Source organism: Mauremys reevesii, linkage group 7 (genome assembly GCF_016161935.1).
Source record: "Mauremys reevesii isolate NIE-2019 linkage group 7, ASM1616193v1, whole genome shotgun sequence".
Taxonomy (NCBI): Eukaryota; Metazoa; Chordata; order Testudines; family Geoemydidae; genus Mauremys; species Mauremys reevesii.
Window position 1 is genome coordinate 2,139,422 of NC_052629.1, and position 20,052 is coordinate 2,159,473.

At 66.3% G+C, this 20,052-nt stretch overlaps 1 protein-coding gene across 3 annotated transcripts in view; it reads left to right on the top strand.

The window, feature by feature from the left end:
* LOC120369183 (prominin-1-A-like) overlaps positions 1–20,052 on the top strand; it is a 60,090-nt gene that overhangs the window by 37,398 nt on the left and 2,640 nt on the right. For all 3 annotated transcript variants that reach the window (XM_039482169.1, XM_039482168.1, XM_039482170.1), the window contains 16 exons: positions 4,197–4,387; positions 6,224–6,298; positions 6,815–6,878; positions 7,326–7,485; positions 9,163–9,315; positions 9,934–10,057; positions 11,422–11,513; positions 11,929–12,013; positions 13,697–13,840; positions 14,638–14,709; positions 14,913–15,002; positions 15,830–15,883; positions 17,671–17,751; positions 18,169–18,237; positions 18,765–18,854; positions 19,480–19,592. In XM_039482169.1, coding sequence (XP_039338103.1) covers positions 4,197–4,387; positions 6,224–6,298; positions 6,815–6,878; positions 7,326–7,485; positions 9,163–9,315; positions 9,934–10,057; positions 11,422–11,513; positions 11,929–12,013; positions 13,697–13,840; positions 14,638–14,709; positions 14,913–15,002; positions 15,830–15,883; positions 17,671–17,751; positions 18,169–18,237; positions 18,765–18,854; positions 19,480–19,592 — 1,657 coding nt within the window. The remainder of the gene's footprint in view (positions 1–4,196; positions 4,388–6,223; positions 6,299–6,814; positions 6,879–7,325; positions 7,486–9,162; positions 9,316–9,933; positions 10,058–11,421; positions 11,514–11,928; positions 12,014–13,696; positions 13,841–14,637; positions 14,710–14,912; positions 15,003–15,829; positions 15,884–17,670; positions 17,752–18,168; positions 18,238–18,764; positions 18,855–19,479; positions 19,593–20,052) is intronic.

Below are 20,052 nucleotides of genomic sequence, written 5' to 3' on the forward strand. Positions count from 1 at the left end.
ACTGGCCCCGTACGTGGCCCAGTTGGCCACATTGATAGCAGCCCATGTCTCGTGGGTCCCCTCGAGGGGGACGGCTGGACCTGACGCCAGATGCTTCCCTTTGGTGGGGGCCCTCCCTCGGCTCCTTCTGGGAAGTCCCATGGTGACTCTCTCTCTGCGTTGAGGCAGATCTGCTCCTTCGAGACTCCTCCCTGCCATCCCCTGCCCGACTGTCCAGGTATTGGTCGGCCAGCCGGCCTGCATGCTGCGGGTTCTCCGGCTTCCGGTCCATCAGCCACTGCTTCAGGTCAGACGGGCACTGCGCATACAGGTGCTCCAGTACGACTAGGTCAAGCAGGTCCTCTCTAGTTTGGGCCCCAGCCGTCCACTTGCGGGCGTGCGCGCCGGCTGACCAGTTGCAGGTATGTGACCTCCCGGGTCTTACGTTGACCCCGGAACCTCTTCGGTACATCTCCGGGTCAGCCCAAACTCGCGGAGCAGGGCCTCTTTGAACAGGTTGTAGTCCCGCGCCTCCTCCTTTCATTCGGCTGTACACCTCCACGGCGGTGGAGTCCAGTAAGGGGTGAGGCACCGGATCCTGTCTGCGGGTCAACCTGGTGCAGCTCACAGGCGTTCTCAAAGGCCGTCAGGAAGGTGTCTATGTCCTCCTCCTTACGCGGGCCAGGAAGTTCTTATCGAAGCTCTTTGTAGGCTTGGGCCCCTCACTCACCGCAGCCGGGCCTCCTGTTGTTCAGCTGGGCCATGGCCAGCTCCGACCACGCTGCTTCTCCCTGTCCTCAAATTCACGTTGCTGTTGCTTCTCCTTCTCTCTCGCCTCGTATTCACACTGGCTTTGTCTTTCCTCATATGCCCTCAGCTCCTTACGCTCCTCCATCTCCATCCGTTTGATCTCTCTCTCCAACTCCAGCCGCCTGAGTTCCACGGAGGCCACGATACCCGGCTGGCCGGGGGGGTCACGGTGCCCTCGGTAGCTGGGCTCCTCCTCCCCCTCCCCCTAGGCCTAGGGGTGGGGGGTCTCGAGGAGCCCTCATCCGCCGACTGGCCACTCCCAGCGGGTACAGACACTGGGGCCTGCGCTGCATCTGCCCGGCTGCTTCCCTCAGAGACAGGGACCGGTTCATTCCTGCGATCTCTCCTCCAGCCGGGCAATCAGCTGGGCCTTGGTGAGCTTCCCATGGCGCAGCCCCCCCTGCTTGCACAGCTCCACCAGCTCACACTTGCGCTTCTGGGAATACATCTTCCTGCTAGCCGCTCGCAGGCCGGGGTGCTCGCCACTCCCCACGGGTTCCAGGGGGACCCCTAGTGTGCCAGTCCTTGAGGTCACCCCCTCTCTGCCAGGGTCGAGCTGCAGACTCCTTCGCCCCTGGGATCGCTCACTGTGATCCCCCGGGGGGACCCTGTTACTGCAAAGTCCTGCTCTCCGGCCACACTCTCCCAGGGGTGAATCGCCCCTTCGTTTTACTGCTCCCCAGTCACTTACTGCAGGAAGCGCCGTCCACGGGGTGCTGCCGATCCCACCGCTGCCACCAGTTGTCACGGAGTGTGGGGGACCCAGGGCCTTCACCCCCGTGCTCCCTACGATTCACCAGGACTCTCAGCCATCCAGTAAAGCAGAAGGTTTATTTAGACGACAGGAACACAGTCCCACACAGGTCTTGCAGGCACAGATAACCAGATTCCCCGGTTAGGCCCATCTTGGGGGGCCTCACAGCCCCCCCCGGGGATCAGAGCTCGGTCTCCTGACTCCCCTCTCTTCTCCAGCCCACCTTCTTTCCCCCAGTCCTCTCCGGCCCCTCCTCTCTCCTCCGCCTCCTTCCTTTGTCTCCCCTGGCCAGAGGTGTCACCTCCCTCAGGCCAAGCTCAGCTCACAGTTGAATTCCTGCATCTTCACCTAAACCTCTGGCTCTCCCCTCCCCCGCACAGGCAGTCTGTGCTTCCTACTCCTTCACACACGCTTCAGACCAGACTCACTGCTTCAGGTCGAACAAACCACCAGGTTTATTAACGACAACGATAGATTGTAAGTGATTAGGCTGTAACCACTCTGCCTTGTTGCCAAACTCTCAACCCTATTAGGCTGGGCAGCGAGTAGCTGAAGCAGTTTCTCACCCCGCTGGATGCTGCCGTCCTTCGGGTACAGGCTTGTTCCCTAAACCTGGGCCAGTCTCCTGTGCCGGAGTCTTGTCGTCTTCTCAGTGTCCTGGTTGCTTGCAGCAGAGGGGGGCAGGAGCAGGGCCCAGTATGTGTCTGTGACGAAGTGGGGGAGTTTCTTGTTTTTTCCGCCGTGACAGTGTCCACTCTGCCTGGTCGGTACCCTCAGTCCATGAGCCCGCAGAACACAAGTCCAGGCATGTCTGGGGGCATTGCTGAGTCTCTCCAAACAAGGTTCAGCAATTCCCCTGGTGGGGCCTCATGCAGGGGAGTGTCACGGAGTCCCCGGGCGCTGCTCTGGAACTGCTCCCTACGGAGCCAGGCAGGACTCTGGGGAGCCTCCTCTCCCTCGGAGCAGCCTGTCTCCAGGGCAAGAAGCTCCCACGGCTTCACCTCCTGGGTCTCTCCTTGGAGCATTCAGCATCCTCTGCCCCTCCGTGCGCTTCCCACAGCGAGTCCGCCCAGGCGGGGTCCTGGGGGGGCCACAGGATCCTGCACCCCCCCACTTCACAGTCAGACATGACTCTCAGCCAGCCAGTAACACAGAGGTTTATTCGATGACAGGAACAGGGTCTAAAACAGAGCTTGTAGGTACAGAGAACCGGACCCCTCGGCCGGGTCCATTCTGGGGGGCAGTGAGCCAGACCCGCACGTCTGCACTTCACTCCTCGTCCCCAGCCAGCCCCAAACTGACCCCCCCTCCAGCCCCTCCTCTCGGCTCAGCTCCTTTCCCGGGCCAGGAGGTCACCTGACCTCTTTGTCTCCCACACCTTTAGCATCCCCTTGTGGGGGGGGGGGGGAGGGCCTGGCCATTAGTTGCCAGGCGACAGAGTGTCGGCCACCTATGCACACCAGCCTTCCGCTGTGCAACAATTACACTCCCTATCCCACCACCTAGAGACATAAGAACTGCACAGGGGAAACTGAGGCACCCACACAGTATTCAGAGGAAACATTAAGAACATTCCCAGTTCGTCACAGGGAGTCACTGCTTTGTAGCTCCCTTGCTGGACAATGGCTCTTGGTGGGTCGTTTGACACCACACCCGGGCGTTGGTTACTTTCCTTGCTGTTGCCTCTGGGGAGCGAATATCTGGCTGATTCCCCAACTCACAGCATGTGGTGACAACCATACAACACACTTCTCATAACTTCATATGTATGATACACATCTGCAGAGAGAGAAATGATTTCAGCAGAGCCGAACCTTTCCCCTGACACATATAAAGCTGCCTTGTGAGGGGAGATCACAACGATATGAAAATGAGGAATATGGGGGTTACAGCACAACCCCCCAGGGTATAGAATGTCACCCCCAGCCCCAACACCTGAGGGGCCCAGGGACCCTGGGCTGGAGTAACTCCCCCACTAGCCATCCCCTGGGATCCCCCGATTCACCGTCGCCCCAAGGGCCTGGGCGGAGGCTGCACCCAGCTCCTTCCCCGACTCCAGCCTGGCCTCCACCCCTGCAGCACGGAGCAGGGTGGTCAGAGACAGGCTGGTCCCGCTCGCCCCAGCCATATGTGCCAATTTTCTCTGGTGCCGGTGGGTCCCCGCGCCCCCCTTCCCCTTTTCCCGCCCCCATTCCAGCCCCAGCCCCAAAGTCCCGCCCTAACTCCGCCCCCTCCCTGCCCCTATTGGATCCCTTCCCCAAATCCCTGCCCCAGCCCCCCCTCTTCCCCCAGCGTGCTGCATTCCCCCTCCCTCCCCGCCGCGTGAAACAGCTGTTCTGCGGCGCAGGCGCTTGGAGGGAGGGGGGAGAAGCAGGCCATGGTGGCGCGCTCACGGAGGAGGCGGAGGTGAGCTGGAGCAGGGGGGCGGGGTGGGGAGCTGCCAGCCCCGGAGCACCCACCGAGTCAGCGCCTGTGGCCCCAGCCCTGGCTGAGGTGCTGAGGGGTCACCTTGGAGGTGTCTGGGGGTCCCCCTTGTGGCACAGTCAGGGGGTGTCACAGGGATCCCCCTACCCCGTTTGTCCCTGGGTTGGGGCACGGTGCAGACGGGATGGACTGAGCTATAAGGAGCACCTTGCTGTCCCGCCCCCCGCAGTGACGGACCTGGCGGAGCAGGAGCTCCGAGCCGTGAACGAGTCGGGCCAGCGCCTGCAGCAGCTGCAGGGGGAGCTGAGCCAGAATCTCAGCAGCCTGCAGGAGCGGATCAACCGGACCCTGCAGAACTGTGGCCAGCCCTGCGCCCAGGTGTCCGTCAGCGGCCTGGCCCCTGAGGCTGACTTCAGCATGGTGAGGCGAGCACACGGGGGGCTGGGGGCTGTAGGGGGCACAGAGTGGTGTGGGGTGCATGGGGGCTGGATGGGTGTGTTGCCGGCACAAAGGCCTGAGGCGACAGCAACAGTGGTTCGTTGCCCGGAGTGCCTTGCTCCAATTAGACACACCAGGGTGGAGAAGCAAAAAAAGGTTTATTTGAGATCTCAAAGCGCACGTGCTCGGAGACACAGACAGGTCTCAGATCAAGCACACCCCATACAAGCAGCTCTCTCTCTTTATACATGATTTTAGCTAAGCATGTCTATTACCCCCAATGCCCAGCTCCCCCTTTCCCCCCCCCCCCCCTTCTTCCTTCCCTTCTAGTTCCCATACTGCAAGTACATTATAAAGCAGCAATTATATTGAGCTGGTTAAATCATACTTGGCAAAAAAACATATTATCTCGTTAGTAACTTTTCTTGACCGGTCATTCTGTTTCACTCCCTTCAGCCAGGTGCAAGCAGGCTGTATAATTGCCTCCTGGTACTGATAACTAGTTGCCACACATTCCATTCTTTCCATCTAGCCTGTGGGGTTAATTAAAGTCTAAACATGGAAGCGGTTCGAACAAGCAGAGGCCTAATACAGGGAGCCTTCATTGGCACTGTCATTTTCCACCCCTCTGTCAACACTGGGCCATGCCTGGTGCCACCAACAGTGTGATGGTGCTGCCTGTGGGAGCCAGCTGAGGTCACCCAATCAGGGTGAACTGCAAACAGAACGGGGCAGACAAACCCCAGACGCTGATGGATCTTCCAATACTTACATTTCCCAAGCCAGCACAAAACAGCTTCTGTAGCACCTCCCTGGTTACTCAGAATCCAAACCACGCAGTTCCCTTAAAGTACCCGGCCTCAGGCCTCCGTCCAGACACACACATCAGATATGATGACGGATTACTGAAAATCTTATCTCATATAAAAGAAAAGGTTCTTCCAACCCCAAAGGATCAGCCACACACCCAGGTCCAATTATAACCTAGATCTTACCCAAAATACATGCAATAGTAAATTCTTGTTAACTAAACTAAAATGTATTAAAAAAGAAAAGAGAGAAAGAGAGTTGGTTAAAAGATCAATCTACAGACAGACTTGAATTCAATTCTTGAGGTTCAGATACACAGCAGAGATGAGCTCGTAGTTGCCAAAAGTCCTTTCAGAAATAGTCCATAGGTTATAGTCCAATGTCCATATTCAGGGTGACTCCAGCCAGTGACTGGGGATCTCAGTCCTTGTGGCTTAAGGTTTCCCCCTCTTGAAACCCAAAGCAGATCTGAGATGAAGCAGGATCGTGTCCCAGGGTTTTTATACATTTCCAGCAGCCTTTTGGCCTGAGAAAACAATAGGCTTAACTCTCCTCCCAAACATCCTGGCAATTAGCACAGGGTAATTTATCCATTCAACAGTTCAGATGCAGGTTACCACAACCTTCAAAGAGACACACAGACAATAATACTATTTCACTCAAGTGTCTTCCTAAATGTTAATATTCCTGTTTTGATCTTTGAATCAAAGCTCTAGCAATAGACAAGACTTGTTTGCTGACATCCCAAGCCCTGAGCAAACACCTCCCCTTCTCCCTCTAACAGTGCGGCTGCATTTCAAAGCTCTGGTCATTTACAGATCTTCCTAACCAGTCTCTACAGTTCGGCCCTGGGGCAGGTCAGCCTGGGAGGTAATTAACTCTTTCTGGCCCTGTCACCTTTCGATGAGCTATTGTATTGCACTCAGAACGTCACACCAGCACCCTCTCAGCCCGCACTCCTTCCCCCGTCAACCCTGCCGTCTGATCCACGTGCTCCTGTTTCCGCAGGTCCCGGACGTGAGCAGCCAGCTGGAACTGCTGAGTAACCTGACCAGCGCCAACCTGAGTGCTGCCCTGCAGCAGGTACAGGCTGGGGGGTGGCGCAGGGCTAGCAGGACGCGGCTCTGACCAGCACCGGGCGGGGCTGGTCTGTAGGGGCATTGCCGGCTCTCCCTGCCCACGGTGAGCGACCCAGCCATGCCTGCCTCAGCCGAGCAGCCTGCGTCTCCAAGCCATGGCTCTGGGGCGGGGCAGAGGGACCCGAACCGCTGACACCATGCGGAAAATGCCCGGCGTGCTAGCCGGGCATCTACCCCCTCCTGACCTGGAGCAGGCCAACGGTCCATCCAGCCCAGTGCCCTGCCAGTGCTGCCCAGGGGGGGCTGAGAGTGCCTCCGTCGTCGTACCCCGCCCCAGATGGGGAGAGCCCAGCGGCCCGTCCGGGCCAGCGCTGAGCCCGTGGCATTGGCCTGTGCCGGGGCATGCGGGGCTGGAGCAGGGCCGGTGGTGCGTTTGCCCTCACCCTGTGCTCTGTGCTGGGGCCCTGGGCGGGATCTGAGCCTGTCTGTCTGTCTCTCCCGTCCGTGTCTGGGGCTGCAGGCCAACGAGACGCTGAACAAGACCCCCACGAGGGTGGAGGAGCAGGCGCAGACGGTGGTGGCGGGTAAGTGGCACTGCCGTCTGGTAGTACGGGGGTGCCCGCGAGGGACGGGAAGGGGGCACCTGGGGCACCTCCTCCCCCTCCCTCTGGGGAGACCCCTCCTGCCCCAGCCACCACGGCTCCCTGCTCTGGGACTGGGCACCGTGATGGCCAGGCCCTGCCCGTCCCTCCCCGGAGCCAGGGGTCCAGGCCCCACCTCAGCCTGTGAAGCGGGTGTGTGCTCTCCCCTCTGCCCCCCGCCCCGTTCTCCCTTCCTGTCCAATCAGCACAGCTCTCCCGTTCTCAGGCGCTCTCCTCCCCCTTCCCCCCACCTGCTGCCCCCTCAGATCTGTCCGCCGCAGGCTGCGTCTGCCCCACGCATTGTGCAGGGGGAGCTGGAGCGTGGGCCCCGGGGGGCTACAGGAGCAGCTGTCAGTGCCCGTGTGTCCCTGACGTGCCCGTCCCCCACAGACGCGCGGGGCCAGCTGGCCGAGGTCAGGCGGAAGATTGGCGGGGTGCGGAGTGAGATCCCGGTGCTGGACACGCTGGGGAACGTCACGGCCGCGCTGGACACCATTGGCAGGCAGGCCAGGGACTACGAGCCGCAGGTCGCCAGCTACGACGGCTACAGGTAGGGGCTGGGGGCTGATCCCGCCTAGGGGACTCTTAGGGGGGTTGGTAGCCGGGGCCGGAGCTGCATGGCACATGGTATCCCCAGCTCCTTCCCTGCGACGGGGTGTGGGACCCACGCCTGGGTGGGCTCTGAGCCCTGCCATCGGCCCAGGGAGCGCCACAGGGGAGCAGCCGGCCCTGGCTTGGAGCAGCCCAGTGTCCCCTGGGACGCTGTTAAGGTTCCCTCCCCACTCTGAACTCTAGGGTACAGATGTGGGGACCTGCATGAAAACCCCCTAAGCTTATTTACCAGCTCAGGTTAACAGTGAGCTGCCACCACCAAGAGTGTTTTAAATCTTAGGGGAGAGACACTTGGAACTCTGCCTTCCCCCAACTATTTCCCAAGTCCCCAACCCCCCCTTTCCTGGGCAGATTTGAGACTAATTCCTCCCCCCCCAAGTCCTTCCACCCCTTTTCCTGGGTAGGCTGCAGAGCAACCCCTCACCAATCAGTCCTGGTGAACACAGATCCAAACCCCTTGCATCTTAAAACAATGAACAATCAATTAGGTTTTTAAAAGAAGGATTTTATTAAAAGAAAAGGTAACGTTTCTCTCTGTAAAATCAGGATGGAAATAACTTTACAGGGGAATCAGATTCATAGAGCCCAGAGGACCCCTCCAGCCTTGGGTTCAAAGTTACAGCAGAACAGGGATAGACCTTCCTCTAGCAAAGGAACATTTACAAGTTGAGAAAACAAAGATAAACTAACCCGCCTGGCCTGGCTGTTACTGACAAGTCTGAAATATCAGAGACTGGTGCAGAAAGATTTGGAGAACCTGGACTGATGTCCGGTCCCCTCTTAGTTCCAAGAGCGAACAACCCCCAAAACAAAGAGCACAAACAAAAGCCCCCCGCCCAAGATTTGAAAGTATCTTGTCCCCTTATTGGTCCTTTGGGTCAGGTGTCAGCCAGGTTACCTGAGCTTCTTAACCCTTTCCAGGTAAAAGGATTTTGGTGCCTCTGGCCAGGAGGGATTTATAGAATTGTACACAGGAGAGCTGTTCCCTTCCCTTTATAGTTATGACAGACGCCCTGGGGACGAGGGGGTGGTCTGTTCAGAGAGACCCCCCCTCGGTCTGGCAGCAGGTTCCCCTGCTGCAGGGGGGTGACCCCCCATCCATGCCCCAGACTCCTGCCCTGCCAGGGACCGGGTCTCTCACGTGGTCTGTTCTTAGGAGAGACCCCCCCTCGGTCTGGCAGCAGGTTCCCCTGCTGCAGGGGGTGATCCCCCATCCAGGCCCCAGACTCCTGCCCCACCAGGGACCGGGTCTCTCACGTGGTCTGTTCTTAGGAGAGACCCCCCCTCGGTCTGGCAGCAGGTTCCCCTGCTGCAGGGGGTGATCCCCCATCCAGACCCAGACTCCTGCCCCGCCAGGGACTGGGTCTCTCACGTGGTCTGTTCTAAGGAGAGACCCCCCCTCGGTCTGGCAGCAGGTTCCCCTGCTGCAGGGGGTGACGCCCTGGCCAGACCCAGACTCCTGCCCCGCCAGGGACCGGGTCTCTCACGTGGTCTGTTCTTAGGAGAGACCCCCCCTCGGTCTGGCAGCAGGTTCCCCTGCTGCAGGGGGTGATCCCCCGGCCAGACCCAGACTCCTGCCCCGCCAGGGACCGGCTCTCTCATGTCTCCCCCGCAGGTGGATCGTGGGCATCTGTCTCTGCTGCCTGGTGCTGCTGGTCGTCCTGTGCTACCTGCTGGCTCTGGTGCTGGGGGCCCTCGGGCTGAAGCCGTCGGCGCTGCCCACCGAGCGCGGCTGCCTCTCCAACTCCGGCGGGGACTTCTTCATGGCGTGAGAGCCCCCGCGGCCCCGGAGCCGTTACAGCCCCACGCGGGGCTGCGGTGTCGGATAGCGGCAGGGAGGGGGCAGGACCCCGGGCACGGCGCTGGGGAGACCCGCGCGGGATCCTGCACCCAGACGTGGACGGACTGGGGGGCTGGGGGGAGCGGCGCCGAGCCCCGTCTCCGTCAGCCAAGGGACGGCCCGGAGGTGGCCTGATCCTGGTGGAGAGGCACCAGGGGAGGGGGCTCCTGGGCCTAGCAGCAAAGGCAGAGGGAGAGCAGGGATGAGCAGTGAGAGACGTGGGCCCAGGACTGAGGGGGCGTCCGGCTGTGGGGAGCCGCACCGGGGACAGTGCGTTGGGTGCTGGTCTCCAGGCAGGTCTTGAGCCGCCAAATGGCCAAGGCTGGTTCGCAAGGAGAGGCCGTCGGAGTGGTACCGGGGCTGGGGGGAGGGGGACGGAGGCGCTGTCGGAGTGATATCTGGGCAGGGGGAGGGGGGCGGAGGTATCAGGGCAGGGGGAGGGGGCACAGAGGGGCTTGCAGACAGGCCCCAGGGTCCCTGCGTGCAGGTGCCCGTGTCGGGCCCGGTGCCCAGCGGGGGAGCTCACAGCTCGTTCTGCCTTCACAGGGGGGTTGGCTTCAGCTTCCTCTTCTCCTGGCTGCTGATGCTGCTGGTGCTGGTGACCTTCCTGCTGGGCGGCAATGCCGACACGCTCGTCTGCCGGCCCTGGCACAGCGGGCAGCTCCTGCAGGTGAGAGCCCAGCCTGGCGCCGCCCGCCACTGTCACTGCCCGTGGCTGGCGCTGCCTTGCCCGGGGGGTGGAAAAGGGCGAGGGAAGAGCAGAACCTCCGTCCCCAACCCTGGGGTCTGGGGGTGTGGGGAGGGGAGGGGCAGTAGGGCCGGGAGGGAGACAGAAACAGAGCAGAGTGGGCCTCTCACCCCCCAACCTGCAACCCCCGCCAGCCCGGCCCTGGGCTCCCCCAGCTCTGCCGGTGCCCCCCACTCCCGACCCGCAGCCCCTGCTAGCCCAGCCCTGCCCCCCCAGTCCTGCCAGTGCCCCTCACTCCCGACCCACAGCCCCTGCTAGCCCAGCCCTGGGCTCCCCCAGCTCTGCCGGTGCCCCCCACTCCCGACCCGCAGCCCCTGCTAGCCCAGCCCTGGGCTCCCCCAGCTCTGCCGGTGCCCCCCACTCCCGACCCGCAGCCCCTGCTAGCCCAGCCCTGCCCCCCCAGTCCTGCCAGTGCCCCTCACTCCCGACCCACAGCCCCTGCTAGCCCTGCCCTGGGCTCCCCCAGCTCTGCCGGTGCCCCCCACTCGCGACCCTCAGCCCCTGCTAGCCCGGCCCTGCCCCCCCAGTCCTGCCAGTGCCCCTCACTCCCGACCCACAGCCCCTGCTAGCCCAGCCCTGGGCTCCCCCAGCTCTGCCGGTGCCCCCCACTCCCGACCCACAGCCCCTGCTAGCCCGGCCCTGCCCCCCCAGTCCTGCCAGTGCCCCTCACTCCCGACCCACAGCCCCTGCTAGCCCAGCCCTGCCCCCACCAGTGCTGCCGGTGCCCCTCACTCCCGACCCACAGCCCCTGCTAGCCCAGCCCTGCCCTACCCAGCTCTGCCGGTGCCCCTCACTCCCGACCCACAGACCCTGCTAGCCCAGCCCTGCCCTACCCAGCTCTGCCGGTGCCCCTCACTCCCGACCCACAGCCCCTGCTAGCCCGGCCCTGCCCTACCCAGCTCTGCCGGTGCCCCCCACTCCCGACCCACAGCCCCTGCTAGCCCGGCCCTGCCCCCCCAGTCCTGCCAGTGCCCCTCACTCCCGACCCACAGCCCCTGCTAGCCCAGCCCTGCCCTACCCTGCTCTGCTGGTGCCCCCCACTTGACCTGCAGCCCCTGCCAGCTCAGCCCTGAGTCCTTCCCGGGCACAGGGCTGCAGTGAGGGTCGAGTTTGCAGAGGCCCCTCTGGAGAGGAGCAGGAACCTCGCAGACCCTTTCCACGCGGGAGCTGAGCCAGCCTGGGGGAGGGCAGGCTGGGGGTGTGGCGCTCCTGCCCAGGCGCTGTGCAGCTTGGCTGGGACAGGTCTCGGGGGGTCTCAGCCGCTCTCCTGACTCCTTTGCTTCCAGTTCCTGGAGACCTCGGACCTGACTGCAAGCTTCAACCTGTCGGAGATGCTGGGGCTGCGGGGCGGGACGGTGACCCTCTCCGGCGTGTACAAGTGAGTGCCAGCCCTGCCCGGGGCACACGCGCCGGTCTGCGAGCCAGAGCACCCTGGGGCCCCTCCCGACCCTCCCTTCCTGCAGGGCCAGGCCCCTCCCCGTGCCTCAGTTTCCCTCTTTGCACATGGTGGCGGGGGGATAATCCTGATCTCTCGGGGCCTGAGGAAGGATGCCCTGGAGCGGGCCCTGCATGGCTGAGGCCTGTGGAGCGCTGAGGGGTCGCACTGTGTCCGCGGGGCGGGGGCAGCTCTCTGCCCCGCTGGGTGAACAGCCCCGGGGCCCATGTGATGGGGGAGATCCCCCTCCCCCCAGCCTGCCCTGGCCATGGGCTGGACCCAGCGCCTATGTCTGTCTATGGGGGGGCCCCCCCATTGACCGCCAGCCCCATCCTCAGCTCTGCCGTCTACCCCGCAGCAACTGCCAGCACAATGAGCCCCTGTGGCGCACCCTGCAGCTGGGCCAGGCCGTTCCCTTGGACAAACTGCTGAACATCAGCCAGGTCAGTTGCGGGGCGCGGAGACCGGCCTGGCCGCGGGCAGCGCCGGGGGGGCACAGACACCGGCCCGGCCATGGGCAGCGCCCCAGGGGGGCACAGAGACGGGCCCGGCCGCGGGCAGGGCCCCGGGGGGGGGGGGCACAGAGACTGGCCCGGCCGCGGGCAGCGCCCCGGGGGGGCACAGAGACCGCCCGCGGCAGCACCGGGGCACAGAGACCGCCTACGCGGGCAGCACCAGGGGCACAGAGACTGCCCGTTTGGGCAGCGCTCGGGGGCACAGAGACCGCCCGGCCATGGGCAGCGCCCGGGGGCACAGAGACCGACTGCCACGGGCAGTGCCCTGGGGGCACAGAGACCGCCCGCCGTGGGCAGCGCCCGGGGGCACAGAGACCGCCCGCCGCGGCAGCACCGGGGTCAGAGACCGCCCGCCGCGGGCAGCGCCCGGGGGCACAGAGACCGCCCGCTGCGGCAGCGCCCGGGGCACAGAGACCGCCCGCCGTGGGCAGCGCCCAGGGGGCACAGAGACCGACCGCCACGGGCAGCGCCCGGGGGCACAGAGACCGGACCGCCGTGGGCAGCGCCCTGGGGCACAGAGACCGCCCGGCCGCGGCAGCGCCCCAGGGGGCACAGAGACCGCCCGCCGCGGGCAGCGCCCCGGGGGGGCACAGAGACCGGCCCGGCCGCGGGCAGCGCCCCGGGGGGGGCACAGAGACGGGCCTGGCCGTGGGCAGCCAGCCGCCCCCAGGGCTGGGGGATTGGAGCCGTGACGAGCGAGCTGCAGGGGAGGCAGTCCCGAGCGCACGTGCTGAGCCGAGGTGGGGCAGAAACCCACCCGCTCGGGCCAGCCCGGCTGTGCCAGGGCCCAAGGGCCCCGGGGCGCGTTACACTGGGAATGGCACCTGTGTGGGAGCCCCCCCCGCCCCCGCTCCCTTCAGACCCAAGCCTGGTCCGGTGGGTCCAGCCCCGGGTCAGGTATCCATGGCGACGGCTGGGATTGGGAAAAAACCCAGGCCCCTTGCTGGGCACCTGCCCTGCGTATGCCAGCCTAGGGCACCCCAGCCCCCCAGGGGCCAGGCCGGGGGGGTCAGGCTGCCCGAGGTGACTCCCCAGCCCCCCTAGGGGCCAGGCTGGGGGGGTCAGGCTGCCCGGGGCCGCTCCCCAGCCCCCCAGGGGCCAGGCCGGGGGCGTCAGGCTGCCCGGGGTGACTCCCCAGCCCCCCAGGGGCCAGGCCGGGGGCATCAGGCTGCCCGGGGTGACTCCCAGCCCCAGGGGCCAGGCCGGGGGGGTCAGGCTGCCCGGGGTGACTCCCCAGCCCCCCAGGGGCCAGGCCGGGGGCATCAGGCTGCCCGGGGTGACTCCCCAGCCCCCCAGGGGCCAGGCCGGGGGCATCAGGCTGCCCGGGGTGACTCCCCAGCCCCCCAGGGGCCAGGCCGGGGGGGTCAGGCTGCCCGGGGTCGCTCCCCAGCCCCCCAGGGGCCAGGCCGGGGGCATCAGGCTGCCCGGGGTGACTCCCCAGCCCCCCAGGGGCCAGGCCGGGGGGGTCAGGCTGCCTGGGGTGGGCTCCCCACTGAGCCTCGCTGCCCTGGCTGCTGTTGCAGTGGCTGAGCTGGGGTCCTTGGGGGGGGGGGTCGGTGCTCCTGGGCCCCCGGAGCCCTCACGGCCTCGCTGCCCCCCTCCCCCCCGCAGTACACCGGCGAGATCACCGCGGCCTTCGACCGGCTGAACGTCAGCCTGGACCCCGTCACCTTCCTGAGCCCCAGACAGAAGCAGCTGCTGCGGGACGTCGGCGCCTCCGGCCTGCAGCCCAACTTCACCGGCGCCCTGCAGCAGGTGGGCTGGGGGACCCTGTCTCGGGCTGGGGGTGGGATCTGCGGGGTGGGGGCAGTTGTGGGATCTGGGGCTCTGTACATTGGGGTGTTTCCATGGGGTCGCATGGCCCCAGACCGCTGCTAGGCCCGGTCCCACACCACGTTCCTGGGGCAGCCCCCTGGAGCCAGTGGGGGTGCTCTCCGCCCCGGGGGGTCCCACCCATCCTGCGTGGGGATGGGCAGCAGGTGGCAGGGGCTGGGCAGCAGGGGAGGTGACGGGGGAGGGGGCAGGGGCTGGGCCAGGTGGTGTGGGGGGGGCAGGGCAGGGACTGGGCGGTCAGGAGGGGCTGGGGCAGGTGGCGGGGAGGGGCAGGGCTGGGGCAGGGGCTGGGCAGCGGGGAGGGAGAGGGGCAGGGCAGGGGCAGCAGGGGAGGGGCAGGTGGCGGGGCTGGGCAGCAGGGGAGGTGACAGGGGAAGAGGCAGGGGCTGGGGCAGGTGGTGTGGAGGGGCAGGGCAGGGACTGGGCGGTCAGGGAGGGGGCTGGGGCAGGTGGCGGGGGAGGGGGCAGGGCTGGGGCAGGGGCTGGGCGGCGGGGGAGGGGGAGGGGGCAGGGCAGGGGCAGCAGGGGAGGGGGCAGGTGGCGGGGGCTGGGCCAGGCTCTGCGTGTCTTTCCGGGTCCCCAGGGTGGTCGCTCGAGAACCCGCTGCTGCCCCCCACTGGCCATGGAGCTGTTTGCCCCCCACACTGGGTCTGTGCTCCCCCCAGCGAGCTCCCTGGTGTGACGGGCTCTGTGCCCCGCTCTCTGCCCGTCTCTTGCAGCTGGAGAGGAACGTGACGCAGCGGGACCTGCTGGCGCTGGCGGAGCAGCTGGAGGCGCTGGCCAATGTGACTGTGAGTGATGCCCCGTGGGCTCCGCAGGGTCACGGGGGCGCTGCCATCGCTCCCCTCCCCTGGGAGGCGGGGTGGGGAGTACGGGCCGGGGAGCCGGCTCCCCGGGGGCTCTGCTGGGCCCTCCATGGCCGGCCTGGCTCTCCTGCTCTGCCTCCCCCCGGGCCGGGCAGGTGCCTCTGACCGTCTCTCCCTCCTTGGCTCAGGCCGATCCAACCAAGCAGCAGCTGAAGGAGGAGGGGTCTGACCTGAGACAGATCAATGGGCAGATAAGGTCCCGCTTCCCCCCGGAGATGGTGAGTGACCCCATGGGCCCCTGGTGCTTCCCCCCAGCTGGGAGCAGGGTCCCCTGGGCAGGGAGTGGGGAAGGGCCTGGGACAGGCTGCGCCCTCCCCGTGTTGTACCAAAGTGCTGCACAGGATCTTTCCAGGGGGAATAAGGCAAAACGCCACATCTATTAGTGACACACCCACCCCGGGTTGCTCCCTCCCCTTAACTGCACTGGCCAGGTGAGTTAGATGGGGGAGGGGTGGATCGATGCTCCCAGGTTGACAAGACCCGGGGTCCTCTGCAAGACACCTCACATTTATAGCAGCTTCCCTCTCTGCACCAGCTCCAAGATCTGTGTCTGTGGCCGTTGGGCCTTTGTGCTGCTTTTTCTGGGGGTTGTCCCAGTGCTGCAGAGGGTGTTTCCAAGGGAAGGGAACCCCCAGGCCCTCAGTGTCTCTGCTCCTCTTTAACGAGCCCACTTGACAGGTTTGATTGTCCTTGGGCTGGCTCCCAGCCCCTCTCCAAGGGGTGCAGCTGGCTGGAGGTGCTGCCTTCCTCAGTCCCACCTCGTTCATTCAACAGGGCAACTGATTAAGGGAGTGTGTGGAGAGGGGCAGATCTTATTCTACTTCTAGCAAAAAGACATTTTTCTTCTACTTGAGCTCTCCTTAGGGGCTATAACATTATCCCAGGGCTTAACGCAAAGTTTTCTATAAGTTTTCCTACATGGGGATCTGATACAACGTTGTATGAAAATAGCTTAATACAGAGATTTATCTCCACTAGCTGGAGCTGTGGGGGGCAGAGCTGGGGAATCCCCTCCCCCACCTAACCCTCCTGTCTCTGTCCCCAGCAAGCCCTGAACCGCAGCATCCGAACCCTGCAGGCGACGACCCCGCGGGTCCCGGTAAGCAGCGTGGGCAGGGGGAGCTGCGGATGCTGCACTGGCGGGAGGAGCGTGGGGTCCCCAGCACCCTGTGGAGTCTGTGCTGCTCCGTGGGTGCTGGGAGCTCACTGGGAGGCGGCACAGCCACTGAGGGGCATCCTGGCGGCTCCCGTCCCCAGCCACTGCCCCATGTGATTCCCCCGGTGCGGGCAGCGGGTGCCCAATGCGTCTGGCACAGGCCCTGAGAGTCACCCGGACAGGGACCCTGGGCAGCGGCCAGCAGGGGAGCCACCTCTGCGGGACACCCACAAAGCAAGGGGGAGAGGCTGGCTCTGGAGGGGAGACCCGATCCATGTGTGGGTGCTAGTGCCCAGCCTGGCCTCGCAGTCACCTCGCTGCCCAGGTCCACCCAGGGCTGAGTAACAGAAAGGGGAGGGGGGCTGCGGGTCGAGGGGCACTGGCAGAGCTGGGGGAGGCCAGGGCTGGGCTGGGGGGGGGGCTGCAGGTCAGGAGTGAGGGGCACCGGCAGGGCTGGGTTAGCAGGGGGCTGCGGGTCAGGAGTGAGGGGACCGGCAGAGCTGGGGGAGCCCAGGGCTGGGCTGGCGGGGGCTGCGGGTCGGGAGTGAGGGGCACTGGCAGAGCTGGGAGAGCCCAGGCCAGGCTAGCAGGGGCTGCGGGTCGGGAGTGAGGGGCACCGGCAGAGCTGGGGGAGCCCAGGGCCGGGCTGGCGGGGGCTGCGGGTCAGGAGTGAGGGGCACCGGCAGAGCTGGGGAGGAGCCCAGGGCCGGGCTGGCGGGGCTGCAGGTCAGGAGAGGGGCACTGGCAGAGCTGGGAGCGCCCAGGGCCGGGCTGGCGGGGGCTGCGGGTCGGGAGTGAGGGGCACTGGCAGAGCTGGGGGAGCCCAGGGCCGGGCTGGCGGGGGCTGCGGGTCGGGAGTGAGGGGCACCGGCAGAGCTGGGGGAGCCCAGGGCAGGGACAGCAGGGGCTGCGGGTCGGGAGTGAGGGGCACCGGCAGAGCTGGGGAGGGAGCCCAGGGCCGGGCTGGCGGGGGCTGCAGGTCAGGAGAGAGGGGCACTGGCAGAGCTGGGAGAGCCCAGGGCCGGGCTGGCGGGGGCTGCGGGTCGGGAGTGAGGGGCACTGGCAGGGCTGGGGGAGCCCAGGGCCGGGCTGGCGGGGGCTGCGGGTCAGGAGTGAGGGGCACCGGCAGAGCTGGGGAGGGATCCCAGGGCTGGGCTGGCGGGGGCTGCGGGTCGGGAGTGAGGAGCACCGGCAGGGCTGGGGGATCCCAGGCCAGGCTAGCAGGGGCTGCGGGTCGGGGTTGAGGGGCCCTGTGCTCTCGGGTGGGGGCCCGTGGGGCTGGCGGGGGCTGCGGGTCGGGAGTGAGGGGCACCGGCAGAGCTGGGGGAGCCCAGGCCAGGCTAGCAGGGGCTGCGGGACGGGAGTGAGGGGCACCGGCAGGGCTGGGGGAGCCCAGGGCCAGGCTGGCGGGGGCTGCGGGTCGGGGTCGAGGGGCCCTGTGCTCTCGGGTGGGGGCCCGTGGGGCTGGCGGGGGCAGCAGTGTCTGTGCTTTGCCCCAGCACAGTGCAAAGGGCTCTGAGCGCCAGGTGTCCTGAGCCGACGCTGGGGACCCAGCCCGACGCTGCTGAGAAGCTGCCACCTTGTGGCCATGTGGGGGCAGGATGCCCGGGGGAGCGTCCGCTTGCCAGGCGGCTGCGGGTGAGGGGCTGCCGGGGGCTCCCCGTTCTGCATGGGGGCCCAGCCCGGGCCTGGCCGAGCTGCGGGGTCCCATCCTGTTCCTTGCCCCCCAGGCGCAGATCAATGACACGCTGCAGCGGATCGAGGACGCTCAGACCTTCCTAGACACCAGGGCTGCCCAGATCATCAGCAACGTGAGCCCCTCGCGGCCCTTCTGGGGAGGGGAGCCTCGGATGAACACCCCACGGATTCGGGGGCCCTCCCCTCTCCCAGGGCTGCGCAGCCGGACACGGGCCTGGGAGGAAAAGCCCTGCCTCTGCCGTGGGGCTCCCTGCACCCCCCAGTTCGGGGGATGCCCAGGGGCAGGGCACTGGGAGGGTTCTGACCCCCTGGGGTCACGGCACAGAGCCGTCCCCTGTCCCAGCAGAGACCTGAGCCCACTGGGGGGTTCTCCCCCCCCCCCGCACCCTCCAGCCACCGGGGGCACGAGCTGGTCTGAACTTTTAATACTCTCGTTCCGCCTCAGCCCCCCTCCCTGGGGGGATCCCTGAGCCCAGGCTCCCCGCTGAGGGCCCTGGGTGCAGCCCCTCACCCCTGTCCCCCTCCCCCAGGAGAGCCGGGTCTTTCTGGACACGCTGCTGGGATACTTCAAGTCCTACGTCGACTGGGCGAAGAGCACGGTGAGTGACACCCCGACTGCGGGGGTGGGGGACTCTCCTGCCCCCGGGCACGGGGGAGAGATGGGCCCTGCCAGGGCCTTGCCCAGCCTCACGGTCTGTGTGTCCTCGTGCACCCCGAAGCCCTTGTGAGCTCACTCGCTGCCCCTGACGCCCGGCACTGCAGGCTGCCCCCGACTCCACTGCAGCACCTTAGGGACGCTAACGAGCTGAGCCTCCCGGCGCCCTGGGGGCAGGGGGGGCTGCGGTTATCACCGCTGTTTGGGAAACTGAGGCACCGAGAGAGGCAGGGCCTTGCCCTGGGCACGCAGCGAGTTGTGCCCACTGGGGGTTCTCTCTCCAGCTGGGCAGACCCCAGGCTGCTGGCACTCCCCTTCCCCCAGGGCAGCTCTGCTCTTGCCTGGGGTGTGGGGGCTCAGGGGGCTCCCTGCCCGGTGGTGGCGGGTTGGGAAGGGCAGGGGCATGAGGCGGGTGGGCCCGTGCCCGACGTGGTGCTGACGGGCCGCGTCCCTGTCTGGTTCTGTCCCCAGCTGACGGGAGAGGTGGGGCTCTGCGGGCCTGCCGCCAAGACAGTGGATGTGGCTGTGACCGTCGCCTGCAGTTACGTGCTGGATTCCCTGGTGAGGGGCTCGGGGGGCGGTGCTGGGGGGCGGCGGTTTTGTGGGAGCTGGGCCGAGGGTGCTGTGTGGGGAGCGTGGCACTGGGAGGCCGGAGGGAGCTGGGGGAGTTACACGGGGGCTTTGCGTTCCCGACGTGCCCTGGGGTGAAACTCCCAGCTCCGGGTCCTGGGCGACGGCCGAGCTCCCTGACGCTGCTGGGCCCATGTGGGTAAGGGGAGTCCCACAGGACTTGCTGGGTCTGGGCCCTGGGGGGGCCCTGAATGCCCCCCTGACTCCAGCAGCACGGCCAGGCCCTGCCAGCCCCGTGGGAGCTGGGCCCCAGGCCCTGGCTGTCGATTTGGGAGGGGTTCAGTGCTCACGGGCCCTGCTGCCCCTTTCCCTGCCCATCCCTGGGGGTGAGAGCAGCCGCCCGGGTGCCAGGCTCTCCGACCCTACGTGAGGAGGCACAGCTGTTTGCTGACTCACCCTGCTGGCCGGATGAGGCAGGTCCCATCTTCTCCCCCACGCTGTGCCCATGAGCCAGCCCAGCCCCACGGCTCCGGCCCCACGCTGAGGAGGGGAGATTCAGCCCAGGAGGGGGCTGCTGGGCGGGCGCTGACGGCTGGGGGACTCTCTCCCCTGCCAGAACGGCTTCTGGTTCAGCCTGGGCTGGTGCACGATGTTCCTGCTCCCCGGCCTCATCCTAGCCGTGCGGCTTGCCAAGTTCTACCGGCGCATGGAGATCGCGGACGTCTACGAGTGAGGAGCCTCCTGCGCCCCGGGGCGTGTGAGCGCGTCGAGCCCCCCACGGCCGAGCCCCCCCACGGCCGAGCCCCCCACGGCCGAGCCCCGCCCCTAACCCCGTTACCCCCACGGCCGAGCCCCCCACGGCCGAGCCCCGCCCTAACCCCCTTATGCCTCCCCACGGCTGAGCCCCCACGGCCGAGCCCCGCCCTAACCCCCTTATGCCCCCACGGCCGAGCCCCCACGGCCGAGCCCCGCCCTAACCCCACGCACCCCACGGCCGAGCCCCCACGGCCGAGCCCCCGCCCTAACCCCCTCACACACACCCCAGGGCCGAGCCCCCCCACAGCTGAGCCACCGCCCTAACCCCCTCACACCCCTGCCATGGCCCCTGCCCCAACCCCAATAATGCCCCCTGCCCCATCTGACTCCTGCCCTGCGCCCAGCCCCACACTGTGCCTTGGAGCTGTCTGTG